The sequence below is a fragment of the Osmerus mordax genome, chromosome 27 (assembly GCF_038355195.1).
Source record: "Osmerus mordax isolate fOsmMor3 chromosome 27, fOsmMor3.pri, whole genome shotgun sequence".
In the NCBI taxonomy this organism is placed as follows: domain Eukaryota; kingdom Metazoa; phylum Chordata; class Actinopteri; order Osmeriformes; family Osmeridae; genus Osmerus; species Osmerus mordax.
The window spans coordinates 8,610,355-8,632,104 of NC_090076.1; the positions used below are offsets into that span (position 1 = coordinate 8,610,355).

Genomic DNA, 21,750 nt, shown 5'->3' on the forward strand with positions numbered 1-21,750 from the left:
GAGATTGAGCTGTGGCGTTGTCTGCTATATGTGTCACCAGATTTCTCCACTGTCTACTTTGGACACGGTCCTTTGGGAACCCTTTCCCTCTCCCTCTATCAGGTAGTGTTGTTGTCTTAAAGAAAATGTTGTTCTTTTGTATTTTTTTGACTAAATTTGCTCAGATATTTGAGAATGTTGTTATCTTGATCTTCCTGTATAGAAAAAAAACTGTGATGGTTGAATATTGTACTTGTACTTTTTGTATCTCTTCCTACACACTGCATTTTGAATTCCACTGAGCCAGGTCTGCACCATTTTGATTTTGTAAACAAATAAAATATAGTGTGATGCTTTGGAGTTATTCTATTCTTGCATCTTGACTTACATCTTGCAATAAACTTATGCTGGATAGGCTAAACTACACCTTCAGAGATAACGTGAACCAAACCATTTAGCTTAAGAAGCTTTATGCATTAAAGCCTGTTTTCTCGAAACATTATTTCAGATAATGATAGACATGTAATTGCTTGTATGGAAACACGTTGGAAGAACATTTTGGATACATTGAAAGTAATATGAGCATGCATTTGGCACTAAGATAAAGAAATCAATTATATTTGAATGTTTACGGTAAAAGAATATTACGTCACTGGTCTGCTACCATTGTCTAGATCCAATCTACCCAGATGTTGGCAAACCGTGCTTTTTTGTTGTGAGGAAAATTCCGTTTATAATTTAATAAAATACTTGGCACAGTTGTTTGTTTTTATTGTATTACTGACTTTGTGGATAGTGTAATATGTCAAGGTAGACTGTAAATAGGTCTTCAGGGTATCTTGGCAACCAACAGACCAATCGTTGCTCTTCCAGCAGCGCAAGCGCACCAAGGACCTCACCCACTGTCCCTTCGGCTGGTGGGATCTAGACAGAACTGGGAGCGTGCTTGCGGAGGAATGACAACAACGGCGTTCCCAGCCCAGTTCGGCCCATGCTAGGTAGCCGTAAACTAGCCGACAGTGTATCTTTTTGTATGCTTTACACCAAAATTGACAGTCGGTTATGCAAATTACCACTCGGTGGGTTTGTGGTTGTTGGCTAGTCAGTAGTGCTACAGTAGCTAGCTAGTTGTAGAATCAAACATACTAGTTTGAGGTGTTTAGGCGTTGGTACCCTGAAACAATAGGAACATAACGAGTGCCAGTGAAGGTGGATGAGTTACTGTCATGTGTGTTATATGTACATGTACATGTAAATGTAGTGTGTCTCGAGTCTTTAATTGTCATATTACATAGTGTTGTAGAATAAGCTTTAGGTTTATATTATTTTCATCGCCATACTAGACAGTTAGGATGCTATTGCAGAGCCGGTGAACAACTCAGAGGGGTGTATGTGAAATTCAAAGCAAGTAGCTATGATCTCCACGGAGCTTGCGCGAGAATTCCAAGCAAAAGAAAGAAAATCGAAAAACAATCTTAAGAAATGCTTGAAGTCTGCTTTGTCTGCGGATCTAAAGAGGTACAGCATTTCGCTTTAATACAGACAGATATGTGCTGTATTGTTTAATGTTACATCATGTTAAAATGTGTCTTGAGACTGTCATGTGCTGTGTCCTTATCAGAACGACTTTACGAACTCGTAAACCACATCACACATCCTACAACCTTTCATCCCCTCACTAGCTGATAAGATGCCTTCCTTGTTTACATCTCAGACACCTTGCTCAATCCTAAACATCATTCCTACCAACTCATAGGTTCCCAGAGATAAACAAACACTACACTTGGGTATATGCATGCTAAACTGTGAGTGTTTTCTGTTGGTCAGCCAGACATCATCTTGTGTTTAGAGGCAGCAAGGAGTTTAACCTGGGGGTGAGAACGCGATTTCTTTCGTGTCTCCCGATGACCCATTTCCAATCCGTTGCCTTAGGTCTGCAGAGTGAAATAGCCGCAGCCGTAACAGTTCTGCTCTTGCAGCCCAGTGGGCTGGAGGCTGACTGGTTTCTAGGTCACCCAGTTCAGTCACACAGTGGTAGTAAATGGCAGTTGAAGGAAAAATACCGAGGACGTTGCCTGTGTTCTGAACCTCCTCAACTGCCCCATTTTTTTGGTATTTGTCTGATGACACAGAAACACTATACCCCCACTCATGATAGGGACTTAGTGGCCTAGTTTGCACTCTCCCAACATTTGACAACGCCACCGTTGTCTTTCGGAAATAACTCAAATGTCGACATTTCATCAGATTGTGCTGTCACTGTACATTTGCCTTCCTCTCCCAGCGCCACTTGCCGCTGCCTGTCGTTCATCTGCTGAGCTACATTTACACTTAGTCATTTAGCAGACGTTCTTATCCAGAGCGACTTACAGTAAGTACAGGGACGTTCCCCCCCGAGGCAAGTAGGGTGAAGTGCCTTGCCCAAGGACACAACGTCATTTTGCAGAGCCGGGAATCGAACCGGCAACCTTCTGATGAATAGCCCGATTCCCTAACCACTCAGCCATCTGACCTCCAGCTGTGTTTCCACAGACTGCTTCAGGAGGAGCTGGAGGTTGATGTGACAGTGTGTGTGGGAGCCAGCTCCCTGCGGGCCCACAAGGCCATACTGCTGGCCAGGGCTCCACACATCATGCTGGGGGCCCACCAAGACCCTAACACCATCCATCTGACGGGGTATGACTTCACAGAGATGAGCGACTTTATCAGGTACAACAACAACAACAGCTGTTATTTTTGTGTCACTGCCCTTTTGGTTTTTATAACACCCACTTATACAAGGCTGTAGAGTTGTAGAAAAGCGTCTTGTGAGTAAATATATAGAAAACACTGATGCCCTTCTTTTACTGTAGGCCTTCGTGCTGCAGTTTTCATCGCTTCTGACAGAGGGCGCCAGACGCCTTGTTCGATTTTTGCCATTTAAAGTCAAGGTTTCTCCTTTAGAATATATAATTAGGCAGTGGCACCAAAGGAAAACTATTGAGGTTTTTTCCGCAGTTGATATTTGCATCGCGGCTGGTTGGATAAATCTGGAATTCCATGACTGAGTTTTGCATCAGAAGTTAGGACATTTGGATCTGGCAATGTGGTCTCTAGGAGATTAACAACAAGTCTTTATTTGTTTGTCAGATGCATTTGTGCATGTTCAGTAGCGTTTTTTAATGGCCTTTGTTTAACTTGCTGGGCTCTGACCCTGTAATATTGTGTTTGTCGAGACAGAGACAGGCTGTTAGGAACCCTCATGCATGACGGCTTCCGGTTACGTGTGTAAGCACACCGTTTCTCAGCGCGGCGTGCAAACGGAACTGCCAATATGTGGTCCTGCCACTCGTACATCATGAATAACCTCTGGCAGTCTGACTCGTGCTGCGGCTGCAGATCACAAAGGCACCTGTACCCGTACGCAGAACAAAGCCGCTGCAGTGCGAAGTGCTGACGGATCGCAGGGCCGCAAAGTCACACAGACCAACCTCCCTCCTATCTCTCTCGCCCCTCTCGCCCCACGTCCTGCCTCTGGGACAGCACGTCCCAGGTCCCACTCTCTCCTCGGAGCCACTGTGCTCGTTGGCTGATCGGATTAAGAAACACCGTCTATCACACTTGTTCCTTAACGGGTCCACGGACTGTGACTTGGCCCTCACATGCCTTGCTGCTTTGCTCGCAGGCATGTGTACACTGCCGACCAGCGCATGGGCCTGGATGGAAAGATCGCGGAGCCAGGGGCAGTGGAGGTACTCTCCGACCCAGGCGACCACCACAGCATCACTGACCCAGGTAAAACCGATCAGCCGTGTTTAGAGTGGCCCCCCCTCTCCCCACCCCCATCCCTCCTGCAGCGCATGTTATCTCCACCCATAAGCCACTTAGGAGATAATCACATTCAGCCTCTCCCTGCTACCGCTAATCACAACACCAGGAGGGGGAGGCCAGACTGAACACACTGACCTCTTTGGGGGGTCGCTAAAGCTTCCCTCCCAGTGCCTTAACCCTCGTGCTGCCTTCGGGTCACATGACCCAAAGGTTCATAACGAACCATCATTGTGTTTACCCAATTTTACCCAATACAAAAACAAATAAAAATAATTTTCTTTTAACCTTCGCAATGTGGGGGGTCTGAGACAGCCCGACAGTTAAAAGAAAATGCTTCCCTTTGTTTTTGTATGCGGTAAAGTTGTCGCAATACGACGGTGGGTCACAATGACTGATGGGTCATTCTGACCCGAAGATAACACAAGGGTTAATCCTTGTTCGCTCCCCTCACTTTTCTCACGAGCTGTCTCAATTTCACCCTCCACTCTCCTTTCCCACCATCCGTTCCTCCTTCCCCTCCCAGATGTCTGGGTCGTTGAGCCTGCCTCTGGCCTGGGAGCAGACCTGCTGGATCTCTACCAGAGAGGGGAGTGCTGTGACATCAGCATCCAAGTAGCAGAGCAGGTGTTCCGCTGCCACAGGTACAACACACAGGTGTTCCGCTGCCACAGGTACAGCACACAGGTGTTCCGCTGCCACAGGTACAGCACACAGGTGTTCCGCTGCCACAGGTACAACACACAGGTGTTCCGCTGCCACAGGTACAGCACACAGGTGTTCCGCTGCCACAGGTACAGCACACAGGTGTTCCGCTGCCACAGGTACAGCACACAGGTGTTCCGCTGCCACAGGTACAGCACACAGGTGTTCCGCTGCCACAGGTACAGCACACAGGTGTTCCGCTGCCACAGGTACAGCACACAGGTGTTCCGCTGCCACAGGTACAGCACACAGGTGTTCCGCTGCCACAGGTACAGCACACAGGTGTTCCGCTGCCACAGGTACAGCACACAGGTGTTCCGCTGCCACAGGTACAGCACACAGGTGTTCCGCTGCCACAGGTACAGCACACAGGTGTTCCGCTGCCACAGGTACAGCACACAGGTGTTCCGCTGCCACAGGTACAGCACACAGGTGTTCCGCTGCCACAGGTACAGCACACAGGTGTTCCGCTGCCACAGGTACAGCACACAGGTGTTCCGCTGCCACAGGTACAGCACACAGGTGTTCCGCTGCCACAGGTACAGCACACAGGTGTTCCGCTGCCACAGGTACAGCACACAGGCGTCACCTGTCCGCCCCCCTCCCCATGTCATCCTTGCGTTCGCCTTTATTAACTCCTACAATGCTAACAGCTACTACTGTTTAGTTTGTTCTCAGGTGAACTTCAAATGTCTTTCAGGGTGGCACACATGGTCCAATCAATTCAAGCAATCAAAGCAATCAATTCACTGCACATATTCTTTTTCTTTCTGATTTGGATTTTACCTGCTGCTCAATTTGTAGTAAATTATGCAAGTTTATGTTGTTATCGGATAACTACGCTCACGCTCTGGATAAGAGCGTTTGCTAAAATGACAAAATGTTATCAATATAGCAGAATTAGCCTACGTAACACCACCTGAACATATGTTGTCAAGCCTGTATTTAAAACTAGTTAAACACTGGCATGCAGTGATGCAGGTAACCATGGAGACAGGTTTCTCCCTGCGTGTGCTTGGGGGAAGCACCCAGCCAGCGGAGGGAAAGGGGGGGGCGGCCCCCTTTTTGGGGGGGGGGGAAGGGGGGGGGGGAGCTCTGCACCACTGATCAGTATGGTAGACCAGCAGTGTCTGCCGCAAGTCTCTCCACTCTCCTCCTCACCACAATCTGACAGAGCTGTGTGATCTCCAAACCCCTCCTCACACACACACACACAAATCCCGACTCCCCCCTCCCACACACACACATCCCCCCTTCCACACACACACACATCCCTACTCCCCCCTCTCACACACACACACATCCCCACTCCCCCCTTCCACACACACACACATCCCTACTCCCCTCTCTCTCACACACACATCCCGACTCCCCCCTCTCACACACACACATCCCCACTCCCCCCTTCCACACACACACATCCCGACTCCCCCCTTCCACACACACACACATCCCGACTCCCCCCTTCCACACACACACACATCCCGACTCCCCCCTCTCACACACACACATCCCCACTCCCCCCTTCCACACACACACACATCCCTACTCCCCTCTCTCTCACACACACACATCCCGACTCCCCCCTCTCACACACACACATCCCGACTCCCCCCTCCCTCACACACACACACACACACTCACATCCCGACTCCCCCCTGCCCCCCCTCACCCTCACACACCCCCCCCGATCCAGCCTCTCAGTTCCTATGTCCCAGACTGACATCCACCATCGGGAGCCTTTTCCGTACACCAGCACAGATTCTCCTGCAGCTGCTCCTGCATAGCCAGGAAGGATCTGTGTCTCATTGTCAAATTCCAACTGAAATCACACAGACTAAAACAGTTAGCGCCTCACGCACCCTGCCTCTCTTGTGGACTATTTTTAGCTGCTTGTTTATGTGAAGGGAGTTCCTTTTGGGAGGAAAGAAAAGCCACTAAATAATCATGATGGTTGATGCTGTCTGATGTTTGTTACTGTTCGGACAAGACAAACATTAAGAGGCACTTGGAACAGTTTCTGTTCTCCATGCAGGTGTCCTCCTCACTGTACATCATATTTAGACATTACATTTAGTCATTTAGCAGACGCTCTTACCCAGAGCGACTTACAGTAAGTACAGGGACATTCCCCTGAGGCAAGTAGGGTGAAGTGCCTTGCCCAAGGACACAGTGTAATTTGCACAGCCAGGAATCGAACCGGCAACCTCCTGATTCCCTAACCGCTCAGCCACCTGATTCCCCACATCAGTGCTAGTTTAGACCTTGTTTAGACGTCCTCCGAACACAAAGAATGGATTCACCTCCGTCGTGATTTGACTTGACCGCGTGCCCCCGAGCACAGCCACCGAGCTGTCTCGTAGATCGCAAGCCAGACACGTGACCCTGCAAGGTCACCGTCCACCGCCGCCGCCGGGCCATGACTCAGACGTGTGAAAGCTGACCTGTGTTTGGGTCTCTCTGTCTCCAGGGCCATACTGTGTGCCAGGTCGCAGTATTTCCGAGCCATGCTAAGCGGCAGTTGGATGGAGAGCTCCAGTCAGTGTATCACTCTACAAGGGTAAGACGAAGCGGGGAATACAGGGCCTCGTGTTCCTCGTGTTGCTACATTCCCTAATCTCACCTCCACTCCTGCCCGGTCCAACAGCACAATCAGTCGGCCTGTAGGACAGCACATGTCACTCGTCTACGCGTCGCTGAGCGTAACCGGGGACGACGCGGTGTCACCACGGAGGAAGGGTGTGCTGACGTGTTGTGGAGCTGTGATGTGGCCCCTTAGACCCAAGTACCATCTATTAGCGCCGAGCTTAGTCTGTGGTCCACTCGCACTAGTCTTTTGTCCGTTGTAGAAGACGAACGAATGCGGCATTTGTGTGCATCGTAAACTGGGAGCTGTGTGTGTGAGCGTAAAAGGCTGAATCCGTTAGTTGCGAGCTTGATGTAGAGCTCTCAGTACGGGTGGAAGACAATAGGAGCCCCTGCTGGTGTTGAGTCGAGGCCCTGGTGTTCCCTGTGTGTGTGCGTGCGTCTGTCTGCCTGTCTGTCTGGGTAGTTTTTCTACACAGGTCGCATCACTTCCTGTGTTTGTGCGTCCCTCCCAGCCTGGGCCCAGAGGAGATGGAGATCCTGCTCCAGTTCATGTACGGGGCCATAGTGGACCTGCCTGCCAGAGCCAGTGCCAGGTACGTCTCCCTGCTGGGCCCCTGGAGCACCCTGCTGGGCCCCTGAATGACACAGCCTTCCATAAACATGAACAGCACCCTGATGCTCTGTCCGTCTATCTCTCTGTCTCTCTCTGTCTCTCTCTGTCTCTCTCTGTCTCTCTGTCTCTCTCTGTCTCTCTGTCTCTCTCTGTCTCTCTCTGTCTCTCTCTCTGTCTCTCTCTGTCTCTCTCTGTCTCTCTCTGTCTCTCTCTCTGTCTCTTTCTGTCTCTCTCTGTCTCTCTCTGTCTCTCTCTGTCTCTCTGTCTCTCTCTGTCTCTCTCTCAGTCAGGTGGTGTTGGCAGCAGACATGCTGGGTCTGGAGGGGATGAAGGACGTGGTGGACATGGTTCTGACCAGAGACTACTGTCGTTTCTTCCCCAAGGTCAGTTCCACATAGCGACGGAACGCAGTGGCTACGCTGTTGTGACTTGACAACGCCGCGAGACTTTCTGTTTTGGAATGACGTGGGCGGTTGGGGATTTCGTCAGTGAGCCCTGAGGTCCGAGGCCCAGTGTGTCTGTGGTAGAGCCATCTGCAGAAACACACAACGTCTCCCAATTAAAAGAATCCTTGCCCCGATGTGTACTGCACCACTCTGCCGGCCCCCCAGGACAAGGCCCTGCTGTGCCTCCCACTGTATCACTCCCACCTAATCATGTGCCCGCGATGGAGAACAGCGTGTTTCAGCCCTGCCGCAGACACAAAGAGATCTCTCTTTCTCTGCCTCTACGCCCCCCCCCCCCAGTATGACTCCACGCTCAACCCTTTGACACGGTGCCCCATTGTGAACCTTTTGAAACGAGATGACCCACCGTAAAAAATACCCCGTCTTTCTCTCACCCCTTCGCTGCAGCCCGTCGATGGGGTTCAGAAGTCGATCCTCGAGTGCCTGTCCCTCACGCATTCGCTCGGCCTTCAGAGCCTGCACGCTTCCTGTCTGAGGTGAGTGTGGGCGTGGCCGCGTCACTCGGGAGACCCGTGGGCGCGCGCTGAACGCCGCTGAGCGTCACGCCGCTGAGCGTCACGCCGCTGAGCGTCACGCCGCTGAGCGTCACGCGCGTGTGTCCTTCAGAGCACGGTCGAAGTGAAAACGAGACTCGATGGAGGAATGTAAGGTGTTGCAAAATATAACATAATCTAGGTGTTTAAAGAATTTGGAATGAAGTAAAAAATGATGCTGGAAACAATGTTGCCCTGAGGCAACAGTGGAAAATTATGCTTCCCTTGTTGTTTTCTTTGTCACCCAGTGCAGTTTTAGTGGTTTTGCTATTACTGTTGTTAATGTCAGGCAAGGGAATACTAAAAATAAACCAGTACATTAATAGATTTTGATTAATACTCTGTGACTAAACCTCCGTACGATATAGTTTCCTGTTCTATAACAACATTCCAATGCCATGGTAATATACTTTACGATACACATTATTACAAAGCCCACAGAGGCTTGAGCTCATTCCTTGCTATTCACAACTTAATCTTAGTCACTTTTCCCAAGCCTTCAACTTCTCCATAAGCCACTGTCTTCAAAGCAATCGCGGCATCCATTGCGGTAAACAAGCAGAGAAGTGTGGGAATATAGGTCAGGAGAAAGTGTTTGCAGAGAAGCTGCGCTGCCCGGCGGAGCCTCCCGCAGATAGGGAGTAAGGCTGTTTAACGAGTCATGTGACTCGTGTGTGACAGTGAAGGGAGCTGTGCTTTCAGAGCAGTGGGGCTGCACTAACTCGTTCCCCATCACAGGGTCCCCTCCAGCCACACTGTCCTGATCAGGCCCTGAGGCAGATATTTATTTTGTAAGATATATTTTGGGCAGCATTTCTTCCTTTTAGAATGTTTTCCAGTGATGGTATAGAGAGACAGTAAAAACTTTGGCAAAGGGGGTGGATTCGAACCCAGGCGCCTGTGGTAAGGCCTATGTGGTGAACCACCAGGGCTCCTTGGGGTTGAGCCGATCTAACGCGCTCTAACTCCACGGGACGACACAGAACGTTGGTACACAACCAAAATATTGTGGCTTGGATCAAGCACATCCCTATCGCCGGGCCAACAAGGTCGGTAATAGAGTTTGGCAGCCCAGAGAGATGGTTAAGTGGCTATGGAAAGAGACCTGAACTGAGCTACTGCAGTAAATCACAACCCTCCCACTCGGCACGTAATTCGAATGAACCACATCCCCACTCCAGCAGTCTCGCAGCACACAGACGGCACAGGCGGAACAGACGGCACAGGCGGCACAGCACAGACGGCACAGACAGCCCTTAACTGTGCCACTGCGTGTGTTTCCCAGGTGGGTGGCGGAACACTTTGTGAAAAGCTGGTCGGAGAGAAACTTTGCCTTGTTGCCGTGGGAGCTCCAGAAGACCTGTTTGACCGCGGTGACCTCTTCCATGGTGGGTCCCTCGTGGTCACGTGTTATTCACCTCGCAACACACACACACACAGACCCCTGACAGGTGTCCAATCTCGTTTCATGTCCTCGTCAGTGTCTGCCGTTTCTCCACAGGAAGTGACATGGCTCGTGATCAAATGAAAAGGACGTATTTATTCGATTTTCCAGCCCTTCGTGACATGTTTGTTTGGGGAAGGGAAATGTGGACGTAGACAGCTGCAGCTTAATCAGGGTTTGTAATCGAGTAAGCCTGCGCCGCTAACGGATGGAGGAGGAGATGAACGGGAGCTCTGGGTTGTGTGACTCGAGGGCTGCACTCCAAACTGCCTCCCCTGAGCAAAGAACACTTCAGTCTCCTCTGTTTATGTCGCAGTCACCAGACATCACGACGCAATTAGGGGGTTCCCTTGATTGACTGGCAACCGCACGGGTGAAGCAGGTGCAGGACACGGAACATAGCATTAATCGGTATCATCGTAAACGTTAGGAGAGCGCAATCATCCACGCGCTGTGTATTTAGGTTAGGGTGTTTAGATTTGAAATACTTTGATGTCGGTGTTTGTGTACTGCACTGCACTGTGGGTGGGAATGCATGTATGTGCGTACAGGGGTTTCAGGTATAACCAAACGCCACAAAGGCGCCCCTGTGGCACCTGTGCCTGACGTTCCTCTGTCCCGCAGACCGTGCAGAGCGCCGTGACCCTGCTCTGCGCCAGCGAGCAGCTGATTGGCTGCCTGCCCGAGGTCAAGTGGGCCAAGCAGGTGATGGCGCTCGCCACCGAGCTGCAGGAGGAGTGCCTGGCCTTCGCCGTCGCCCGGCTGGCCCTCGTCACGCGGACCGCCGCCTTCCACAGCCTGCGGAGGGTAAGTCGCGCCGTGCTCGGTGTACCGTGCCAGACCCACGGGGTCGTACTCGGCGACGGCCGCGTTCAGAGCCGTTCCCGTACTAGCCGTGCGCGTGCGTTTCGGGTTGCAGAGGGAGGAGTTCACGCGGGAGCCGGCCCTGCTGAAGAAGCTGTGCGGCGCCGTCAGGGACGGCGTGACCGTGGAGAACGCCTGCGACCTGTTCTCGGCCGTGGACCGGCTGTGCGGGGACGACACGGAGGACGGCGAAGGCCTCGACGAGGGGCCTCGGAAGGAGGAAGAGGAGGTGAGTAACTCTGCTTCTCTAGGTCGCTGTGAGCTCAGCTTGAGGTTTTCACTCCAACCCTACTCTAGAGGAACCCTAATCTGGTCATTAGCTGGTTGATGGTTGACTCAGTCAGGTTAACTGAATCGGGGCAGTTAGGAATGAGGTGAGAGCTAACACCTACTGTTTACTAGACCTGATCCCATTCAGATTACCCTTTACCCATTGTTAAACCAGTGCTCTGCTAACTGAGCTGTGTACCCATCCATGTTTAACGGTATAGACCACTAGACTTAGGCTGGTCTTCCCCACCACGCTGGGTTCCACAGGCCCAGGGATGTAGCACACACATGCCCTGAGAATACATGTCCATACTACACAGCAGGATGGATTAGACAGAGAGAAAATGAGGCACGGGAGTGGCCTTATCTAATCTGGCCGTGTGTACGGGAGGGAGGGGAGGGAGGGAGGGGAGGGAGGGAGGGAGGGGAGGGAGAAGGGAAGGGAGGGAGGAGGGGAGGGGAGGGAGAAGGGAAGGGAGGGAGGAGGGGAGGGGAGGGAGAAGAGAGGAGGGGAGGGAGGGAGGGAGGGAGGGAGGGAGGGAGGGAGGGAGGGGGGAGGGAGGGAGGGAGGGAGAGAGGGAGGGAGGGAGGGGGGAGGGATAGATGGGTCCTCCCTCCCCTCCAGCTCTTTTTTATAAACATTCAGGCGAGGAGGCGGGAGAGTGACGGTCTTCAGCGGCCCGGTGACATCACGGATTTAGCTCAAGGGAGCTCAAGTGGATCCTGCAAGAGAGAGAGAGAGAGAGTGAGGGGAAGGGAGGGAGGGAGGGGCGGGGTTACGAGTTGCCATGGCGACGGGCCCTTCAAGCAGCTGCTGATTTGCTAGCGCTCGTTCTCTCTCTGCCTGCTGCCTGCTTGTCCCCCCTCTCTCTCGCCTCCCTCCCTCCCTCTCTCTCCCTCTCCCTGCCAGCCATTCAGGCGAGAGCTCTGTGCTCTGCATGCACGGTTGTGGACCTTCCTGCTCCAGTCCTTCTACGCCGTCCGCCACACACAGGGATGGGAGACGCTGCCTCCCAAGCACAGGGAGAAGATACTGGCAGGTAAGACCGCACATGTTTCATCTCGGGGGGGGGGGGGGGGGGTGTTAGTGAGGAGGTCTGGCCGCAGCGGAGCGACGCGTGCCTGGCGATCTCCTCTCAGCTCGGATGGGGCATGTTCAAAGGCTGCAGGGTGTGTTTCCTTTTCTTTCTTCTTCTTCTTCTTGTTTCTCCCATGCCAGCGTAGGGGAACAGAAGGAGCTGGCTCTGCCGGCTCGGCACGGTTTGCCAGAGAGCCAAAGCCCCTCGAAGCATATGCTGCTGGCTGATAGCACGCAATTAACGGCTCCCCCGCTGCACAGCTGCACAGCCACACTGGAAGACCTCCCATTGTTTTAGCCTCCCCTCACACCCTGCGCTGCCTGCCTGCGCTGCCTGCCTGTGGGGCTGGTCCCAGTCTGAGCGTGCGGGCCCACGCGCTAAATGCGCCAGACTCAGCGTGTTGGGGGGTTTGAGAAGGGGGGGGTCGAATTCTCTGTTCATGTGATGTTTTTTTAAATACTGAGACCTTGAAGGTGTTCAGTGCTTTCTCGGTTTGGCTTTGTGATGTGTGAGAGATGCACGGCGTGAAGGATACAACTGACCAGGATTGTACCCATCCTCTGTCGGGTTCTACTGAAAGAAGTAATGCAATATACGGGATTATCCAGACACACACACACACCTACTTAGTCCCATTTTTGATTTGCAGGTGTTTACTACAGTATCGGTTCGGAGTGTCTCTGGGGAAATGGATGCGCTTCGAAGGCAGTATTTCCTTCCTTGCTAGACTCAGCTGAGTGACATGCCATTGATTAACACCCCCCGTGTTCCTCCTGTGCCCTATTCAAATGGGAGGCTGAGAGCAGGAGGGAGGCATGAATGAGAATCGAGGTGCAATTTCCTAATTGAAATCCTTGTTTGGTTAATCAGAATCAGAATGGGATTTATTCGCCATGAAAGTTTGCACAGACAAGGAATTTGCTTTGGCAGGAAGGTGCATACAATAAACATATAGGGACCTAAAATTTAAATATGTGGTCTATCTATACTAAGGGTACATAAACTAGCAGTACTAGGTGGAATTTAATAAAATATACAATAAAATATAATAACCGACATTACCAAGTCAGCATTAAGCAAATGGTGCCCGACTGGTCATTCAAAAACGTCTATATTTTTCTCCACACATTAGAAAAGTGATCCATCCTGTGCTTTTCTTCTCTCACAGCTGCGGTCGATAAAGGCGACAGTAGAAGACTCGGTAAAAAGCCTGTATTCACAAGCTCTCAGGTAAACCTCTAGAATACAAGCTTACATTCTCGCATGTTGTGAGGGGAAAAATCATATGGCAGCTTTATCTTCATTACAGCACCAGCTCAGAACAGATGTCATGAACCCATTTATGTTACATCTCAGAGGAATCTGTGTAAGTCTGTGTAATCCAGGCATGATTATAGTGCTAGGGTGGCCATTAGAAGCACTATAATCAGTCCACTGCCATCTCCTCACAGCCAGCAAACGGGAATTGAGGGTCTCCTTCGAATCAGTCCAGATTTGTTTCAGAGGCTTGTCTGAATGAGAGGGTCCTGAGGGGTTGTGATTGGCTGAAAGAAGGCACGGTAACTGGTCAGGAAGTGCTGTGATGCAGAGCGAGGACCTGGAAGCGTTTTTTCTGTCTGGTTTTGCCTCACTGATCTATGTGACAGGCTGCTGACTGTCGTCATTTATCTTATCGACACAACAAAAGCAATTACCTCAGCTCTCGTGGCCAACACAGACACCGTGTTCCTGGGAGACCGCTAAATACAAGACAGATAGGAAGTTTGTCATCTAACGTGCAGTTTTTTTTTTAAATGTTCTAATAATATTCAAACGCCTCTTCTCTCAGCAGCAGAGGGCTGTAAAATGCCCCGCGGGCCCCACAGCTGAGTCAGAGAGCCCTCCTGTACCCAGGAGCCACCGGGGCACCAGGACCTACAGCCCGGCCTCCCAGCGCCCTGCGCCAGGCACCATGAAGTCAGACGGCCCGGGGACGGCCAGCAAGCCAGGGGATGCCGACACATCCAGGGCCAAGAGCGGGAGGAGCAAGCCCGGGGACCAGAGCTCCACAGCCAAACCAAAGGCGGCTCCCTCGGCCAAGCCCGTGCTCAATGGAACCGGAGGGCCAGGGACCAGGCGGGAGGCGGCCACGGCCAACGGCACCCGAGGCTCCCTGACCGGGGCCGGGAAGGGGCTGAAGGAGCAGGAGAGGAAGCCCAACCCAGGAGCGAGGCCCAAGACCTCCCCCCCGGGCTCCACATCAGCTGGCCCCGCCAAGCCAGGCAAGATTCAGAAGAGCCCCGCTAGGAAGGAGCTCCCGCAGGGTCCGAACAGCGTCACGACCGCCCAGCCCCACCCCAGCACCCCCTCCACCTCAGGCAGCGCTTCCCCAGAGAACAGCTCCGGCAGCCCGCGCAACAACAGCAGCCATCCTATCCCAGGTCTGAGACACAGGCTAACTTAACGACCACATACACTCATTCTCACTCCGCCTTCCTGCTGTGCCCAACCCCCCCTGCTGCTGAGTTAGTCTGTGAATGCCTGCTAGCTTACAGGCTATCTGGAGAATAATATGACTGATTATTCAGCAGAATTGTATGGGTTTGCCCTAAGGGAATCCTGACAGAGACTAAAGTGAATATATTGCAGCTGAACTACCATATAGAGCCTAGACGGCACAGGAGGCTAGAAGATACGCTGTGAATCCATCCCATAATGTTTGCGGTTGGGTTTTTCCGATGTCACGTCTGAGGACAAACGGAACACACACACCTAAGCTTCAGAGCTGAAGGTCAAAGCCCAACACGCAGGGTGTGACTAATCACTTCTCCACCCTCGCCGTCTCCCTGGTGATGCCGTGTTGCAGGCCCGGGAGGGGCCGGGGGGGCGGGATGAGGGCTTGTGACTTTGAACTAGGCCTCAGCTGCCCTTGCCCCCCCCCCCTCGCACGAAAGCGAAAAGAAAAGGAGCCATTTGCTTCGCTCCCAACTGTCAGAACACAGCCATCCTCCCTCATCTTCAACAGCTGAATTTGCTGTGTGGAGATAACGTAGTCGTAATGTAATACACATCTCTTCATTTAGCAGATGTTTTTGCCCCAAACAGACATTTAAGGGACCTGCAAACTGTAACTCTGCGGTCAAATGCTCTAATGACTCAGCTGTGTCTATCCACTGTAGTGTTGTCATCACTAAGCTCCCGGCTGACAGATTTTTAATTGGCAGTTTCAGTTGTTTGTAATGAATCGATATTCCGGTTTCTTTACTACTGTATCCCTCCTGCCGTGTCAGACCTGGTTCGTTTTACTGTAGGATTTAACGAGGGCAGAAATCATTCTTTCTGGTTCTGACTGTGCTGTCCACTATTGATTCCCTTTAAGCTGTAGGAGATTCATGTTCCCTTGCCACTCCCTCTTTCATGGGATTTCATCCATTGTCGTTTTAGATTCAGTTTAGATCCAGAGTCGGCACTCTCGTTTTTTGAGCGTATCATTTGTCAGTGGATGATATGCTGTTAGGATCTTTTTCAATGTGATGTTACATACCAAGCCGTGACAGACTGTAAACCATGGGAGTCAGGTGGCTGAGCGGTTAGGGAATCGGGCTAGTAATCAGAAGGTTGCCGGTTCGATTCCCAGCTGTGAAAAATGACACTGTGTCCTTGGGCAAGGCACTTCACCCTACTTGCCTCGGGGGAATGTCCCTGTACTTACTGTAAGTCGCTCTGGATAAGAGCGTCTGCTAAATGACTACATGTAAACCAAGCCAAGCTCGATGCTTGACGATGTGTGTCCTCTGTCCGTAGGTCTGAAGACTAAAGCCCAGGCCAGGGTTGTGCCGAAATCCCCTCTCACCAAACCCCCTCAGAAAACAGACACCACAAAGACCAACAGGTGAGAGAAGCCTTTCTGGAATGGACTCCCGTCCTTGGACAAAATGGTAGAAACATCTTTGCTGCCCCCCGCTGTCGTACAGCGGTGTAGGCACACATAAATCAGTAACGAGACTTTGCATTTATGCCCTCATGAATAGCATTGCTGTAAAAAGAAATGGAGTGTGATTTCGCTCAGTTTAATATGATTGTTTTTCTCGGTTCTGTCAGCCCTACAAACAATCCCACCGCCAGAGAGGTCAGTAAAGCCAAGCTCACTGCGTCAGCGAGAGCAGCCCCTATGGCAGCAGGGGCCCGCGACACTAAGGGGAGAAGCACACCAACCAGCCTGCCAGAGAACCATGGTAGGTCCTGGATACAGTTACGACACAAACGTTATCAAGTGACGATGAAAAAGTAGTAAAATATTTTCTTTTTTCCCCCCCTCCTGCTTCAGTCTCCAGACCAGGATCTTCTCTGAGGAAACCTGCGTCCCCCAAGAAAGAGGAAAAGGATGGGCCCAAGGCCTCCGCCGCCGCCGACAAAACAGCCATCGAGGCCTCCAAAAGAAAGATCACGAAGCCCGCTCCCGCGGCGGCGGCTACTAGATCCACAACCAAACCAGCCAAAGCCGCGCCTGTGGCCCCCAAGCCGTCAGCGCTAGCAGGGGCCAAACCCGGAACCAAGCACAAAGGCCCCAGCGAGGCATCGACAGAGAAAGCTGTGCCCAAGCCAGTCAAAAGCTCCTCTGCTCTCGCTTCCAAGAGGCCCGCGGGTAAAGAAAAAGAGACATCCGGTGCGAAAAGTTCCGATCTCAAAAGTACAGAGCAGCCCCGGTCTAACGGCACCGGCGCGGCGGGAGAACACCGGGGGAACTCAGCGACGTCCGAATCCTCCACCCAGGCCAACCATGTCAGCACAAAGCCACCAGGCCAGGGCGGGAATGGGGGAGACTCCCTGAGTCTGCCCCAGAAGGCCAGACTGGGCCAGAGTCCCCGTAAGACCCCTAACCCAGGCACCTCTAGCGTAGGAGCTGGGGCCAAGACAAGTCAGCCAGCGACCAACAACATCTCTCAGGTGAAGCCTGCCGAGCACACGGAGGACCCCACGGGGAAGCACGCCGCGGGGTCCTCTCTTCCTGCACACCTCGGGGCAGTGCAGGTCCACGAGCTGGGCTCCCTCAACGCCCCCAGAGACCCGGACGTCCCCCAGGACGCCGCCCGCAGCGTGGGGAGCACGCCCCTGGAGGACTCCTGGAGCGGGACCCACCACCAGGTCAGCCCCGAGTCGGAGACGGGCAGCGCCGCCACCACGTCCTCGGACGACATCAAGCCCCGCTCGGAGGACTACGACGCGGGCGGCTCGCAGGACGACGACTGCCCCAACGACCGCGGGGCGTCCAAGTGCGGCACCATCCGCTGCCACGACTTCCTGGGGCGCAGCAGCAGCGACACCAGCACGCCCGAGGAGCTGAAGACGGGCGAGGGCGGGCCGGGGCTGCGGGTGGAGGTGCGCCTCCGGGGGGGGCGCGAGGCGGAGACCACCAGCGAGGAGGAGGGGGCGAGGCCGCGCCCGCGCTCGTGGCTGCAGAGAGACGAGGCGCCCGCCGGCGAGGAGCACGCCGGGGCGGAGGCTGCCGTCGCGGTGAAGAGCGTGCCCGATCACCAGCTCTTCTCTTCGGAGGAGGAGGAGGAAGAGGAGGACGAGGAGACGGAAGATGAGAAATCCGAGGTGGAAGTCCTCCCTGGCCACGCCCCTCCTCCCCCGGCCGACCCCTCCCCCCAGTTCCAGGGCATCGTCAACCTGGCGTTCGACGACGACCCCGGCGACCAGGACAACGAGCAGCCCGACTACCAGTCGGCCTCCAATTTCCGCCGCTCCGTGCTGCTGTCCGTGGACGAGTGCGAGGAGCTGGGCTCGGAGGAGGGCGGCGTCCAGACCCCGCCCCAGCAGCCCGACGACCTCATGCCGAGCGACGTCTTCGAAACCGCCCCCGCGGCTCCCCAGTCGGCGCCCCTCTCCCCCGCCGGACCCCCGAACCACCTGTCCGACCCCCCACAGATCCCATCTCGGGAGCAGGAGCAGCAGCACCCGAACAGCAGGGAGCAGGAACCCAAACCTGTCGTGTTCCTCACAGAAGTCCAGGAGATCCCCGGTCAGCCGTCCCCGCATCCTGACCCCACCGCTGACCTCCACCCACAGGAGCGCCCATGCCACCTGGACCTCAGGCACGCTGAGCAGTACAGCAACGCAGAGGTGCGCAGGAACCAGCCCAATCCCCCCGACAGCAAGAGAGCTGATTTACACCTGGACTTAAATGATCCTCAACAGGCGGGCGAGTCCCTTGCACATGCCACACAATCCCCAGCAGGTAACGTATAACCTATAGACCCCCCCCACCCCAACCCCCTCCAAGCCAAATCCATTACCCCCTAAACTCTGCAGAATGATTAGTTCAGCCCCTGCAAGATACAATCGTCTTTACTCGATGCTCCCTATTTATTTCGATCCAACACTAGCTCTTCATTCCAAAAAAAAGTACATCATTTACGATTACTTATCCGTTTAAAATTCCAATTGAATAAGGGGTAATCTGTGATGTACCCATATTCACAAACTATCTGTGTACCAATTCTAGTAGTTTCATTTGTTACACCAATTTCTTGTTAAGGATGGATTTTGGTCTATCAAACGAGCAGAAGTAGTTTAGCTATAAATATAAATGACAACTAAACTACCTTTATTTCAGAGGCACTCAGCCCTTGATAACTCAGTTTACTTATGTTGAGGGAAAAAGCGGTGTTCGTTTCAACAAGACTGATACTAAAATATTAAACGTCAAGCACTATACCATGTGCCAGTTAGAAGTATCTGCCTTGTGACAAGGCTTGTGACGTAGTTGTACCAATGCACTTTGATGTACATAAAATGCAATGATTCAATGATTTTCATTGTTTGTTTTTTTCATGCCATGAAAACAAACAGCTTTGGGGCATTTTAAGCCACAGCTGGTTTGAGTTTTCAAATTTGTGTTTACACAACAGACAAGCAACTAAGGATTTTCCTATGAAATCGAAATACACATATGCACATTAGCAAGTTGATGATGGGTTGATGCAAAACATCTGGACTTCACTAACCACTCTAAGTTCGTCGTGACAACCAGATAGCTTTTTTAAAAAGTGTATCTTTAACAGACAACCGTTGATGCCCCGAATCAGCTTGTATTTATGTTGTTTTTGTCTGTTCCTCTGAGACGTCTGTCTCCTCCACCAGAGATGCTTGCATGCCAGTATTAAAAACCATGTTTGTCTTTATTTTATTCCATTATTATTTATTTTTGTATGTTTCTTATTATGTATCCATATCCATTTCGTCAACCCCATTAGTAAACATATGCCGTCTCTAGTCCGTTTATTATTATTATTTGAATGGTTGTAGATTAGAAGTCATGCTGTTGATTTAGTTGGGTAGACTGTGTGTGCTTGTAGCTTCTCTGTACAGTAGTGTGTGTTCTAGTTCAAACGTCCATGGGTTCTGCTATGTCTCTCTTCACTACCACACAACACAGCAGATCCCTGCACTATAAGCTACATAGATGCTATCCCAGTGCAAACATGTTCATTATTATTCTGCTGCCAACAGCAATAAGTGGTAGATTTTTTTTATTTTTATCATATTTTGCCAGCATGGGCCTCTCATTTACAATGATACTGACGCAATGTTCATAATAGAAAGTAAATGTATATATATACACGATTAAACAATGAGGAAAAAAATGTCAGAGATAATGGTTGATGTATTCCTTTTGTGCTGCAAAGTAAATAATTGTTGCCTGCATTTAGATTTTTGTGACGGTAGTTTTTTAATCTGTACATTGCATTAGGTCTGTCCAAATGAGACCCTCATGTACATCTGAAGACATCATTAGTGCCTGAGCAGATTGAGTTATGCGTAGTTACCTGGTTCTGGCAATGCATGGCTTATTGTGTTTGACATTGGTGGATAAAAGAGACACATTCAGACTAGCATCCTTCTGTGCGTCGCCTTTAATGCAGCTGTCCATCCTCCTCTGGGTCAGCAATGCTGCCACTCTGGAGGAGAATAATCACACTGCAAAAATGCCCCATCAAATTTAAGCCCAGAAATGTTTAAAACAAGTCAATTTGGATGATAATGCAGTAAGAACATTTATTTTAAGAAAATGTCTTTAAAAACAGTGTTGTTTACTTAGATTATCAAACTCAGTTGTAGACTTTTTGCAGTGTAAGCGTTTGGTAAATCAACTTGAACATAACCCATGGTCTGATCCAGCCATTGATTTAATGTTAGTTATGAGAGCATTTCCCCCTTTTTAATAGAGGTCATCCATGAATGACCTCTAGTTTAACATGATCTTAAGGACACAGCTGCATTAAGGGTGAATCTTGTAACAGCCTACATGCTTTGCTACTAGCAAATCCTCATAATGCCTAATGAGAAAGTACTCTGGAGAGCTGAATCGTTTGGTCATTTTTGCAGTATTGTCAATTGTTTTTAGGGGACATTGATGGTTGTGACAGATTGGATCAAACCTGCACACACGAGCGCCGTCCGTCCAAAGCCCTCTCGCCCATTTACGAGCTGGACGCGGGGGAATCCTTTGAGCGCTGCTCGAACAGAGACGGGAGTTGTGTGGGACAGCGGGAGCAGCTTCGACAGGGTGAAGAAGAGAGGCAGCCAGAGGAAGACGAGCAGAGCGGTGAGTTTGCAGAGCGGGACTGGGGCCTCCTTCGACAGCTCCTCTCAGACCAAGAGTCCAGCTTAGGGGTCATTAACCCGGTCCCGGAGGACTTGAACTTGGCCCAGTACCTCATCAAGCAGACTCTGTCCCTGTCACGTGACTGCCTGGACTGTCAGGACTTCCTGCCCCATGAGAAGGAGACCTTCAAACGCTGGGCAGAGCTGATCTCGCCTTTGGAAGACTCGACTACCAGCATCACTGTGACCAGCTTCTCCCCGGAGGATGCCGCGTCTCCGCAGGGGGAATGGACCATAGTGGAACTGGAAACACATCACTGACTAGGTGGAGGGACGCAGCGAGCTGACAACTCACTGAGCTTTGTAACAGCTATCAAAATTAAGTCGTCTTAGTTCATCGTTTCTCTCTCTCTTTCTCTGTTGTCTCCTTTTTACCGACTCTGGGTTTTGGACTTCAGCTGCAGATCATTTGCTTTATCCATTTATTTGTAGCCTATTTTCTTCAGGATAGCCTACTTGATAGTTGGCAAATGAACAGGGGGCCAAGACACCAATGGGCTGTTTTGCATGTGGATATTTTTGTATGTTCAGCTGTCTGGTGTTGGTTCAATCCTCTTACAAAAGAAAAAAAAAGCCTAAATGATGGTTTACAATGGAATTTCACGATAAACTAGAGAACATTGGTTGGTATATTAATTATTGTGTAAGATAATAAAAGTTCTTGAGCGAACAATTTTTTGCTTGTGTCTTGGATACGTTTATTAGTCTATAGACTGTGAAAACAGCGAACCCTAGTGTCATTTTGAGTCGC

At 51.4% G+C, this 21,750-nt stretch overlaps 1 protein-coding gene across 2 annotated transcripts; it reads left to right on the top strand.

The window, feature by feature from the left end:
• The first annotated feature begins 1,377 nt into the window (after positions 1 to 1,377).
• On the top strand, positions 1,378 to 21,657 carry btbd8 (BTB domain containing 8). Of its 2 annotated transcripts, none has more exons than XM_067230756.1 (18): positions 1,378 to 1,497; positions 2,512 to 2,688; positions 3,644 to 3,753; positions 4,313 to 4,430; positions 6,962 to 7,051; positions 7,593 to 7,673; positions 7,980 to 8,076; positions 8,548 to 8,636; positions 9,979 to 10,081; positions 10,762 to 10,944; positions 11,057 to 11,230; positions 12,182 to 12,311; positions 13,519 to 13,580; positions 14,179 to 14,770; positions 16,134 to 16,221; positions 16,431 to 16,564; positions 16,657 to 18,570; positions 20,740 to 21,657. In XM_067230756.1, the coding sequence occupies exons 1-18, from the start codon at positions 1,394 to 1,396 to the stop codon at positions 21,258 to 21,260; spliced, it is 4,767 nt and encodes a 1,588-aa protein (XP_067086857.1). In that variant the 5' UTR covers positions 1,378 to 1,393; the 3' UTR covers positions 21,261 to 21,657. The 2 variants fall into 2 exon arrangements, with proteins under 2 accessions (XP_067086857.1, XP_067086858.1); XM_067230757.1 differs by having other exon boundaries at positions 14,182 to 14,770.
• Positions 21,658 to 21,750: the final 93 nt, after the last annotated feature.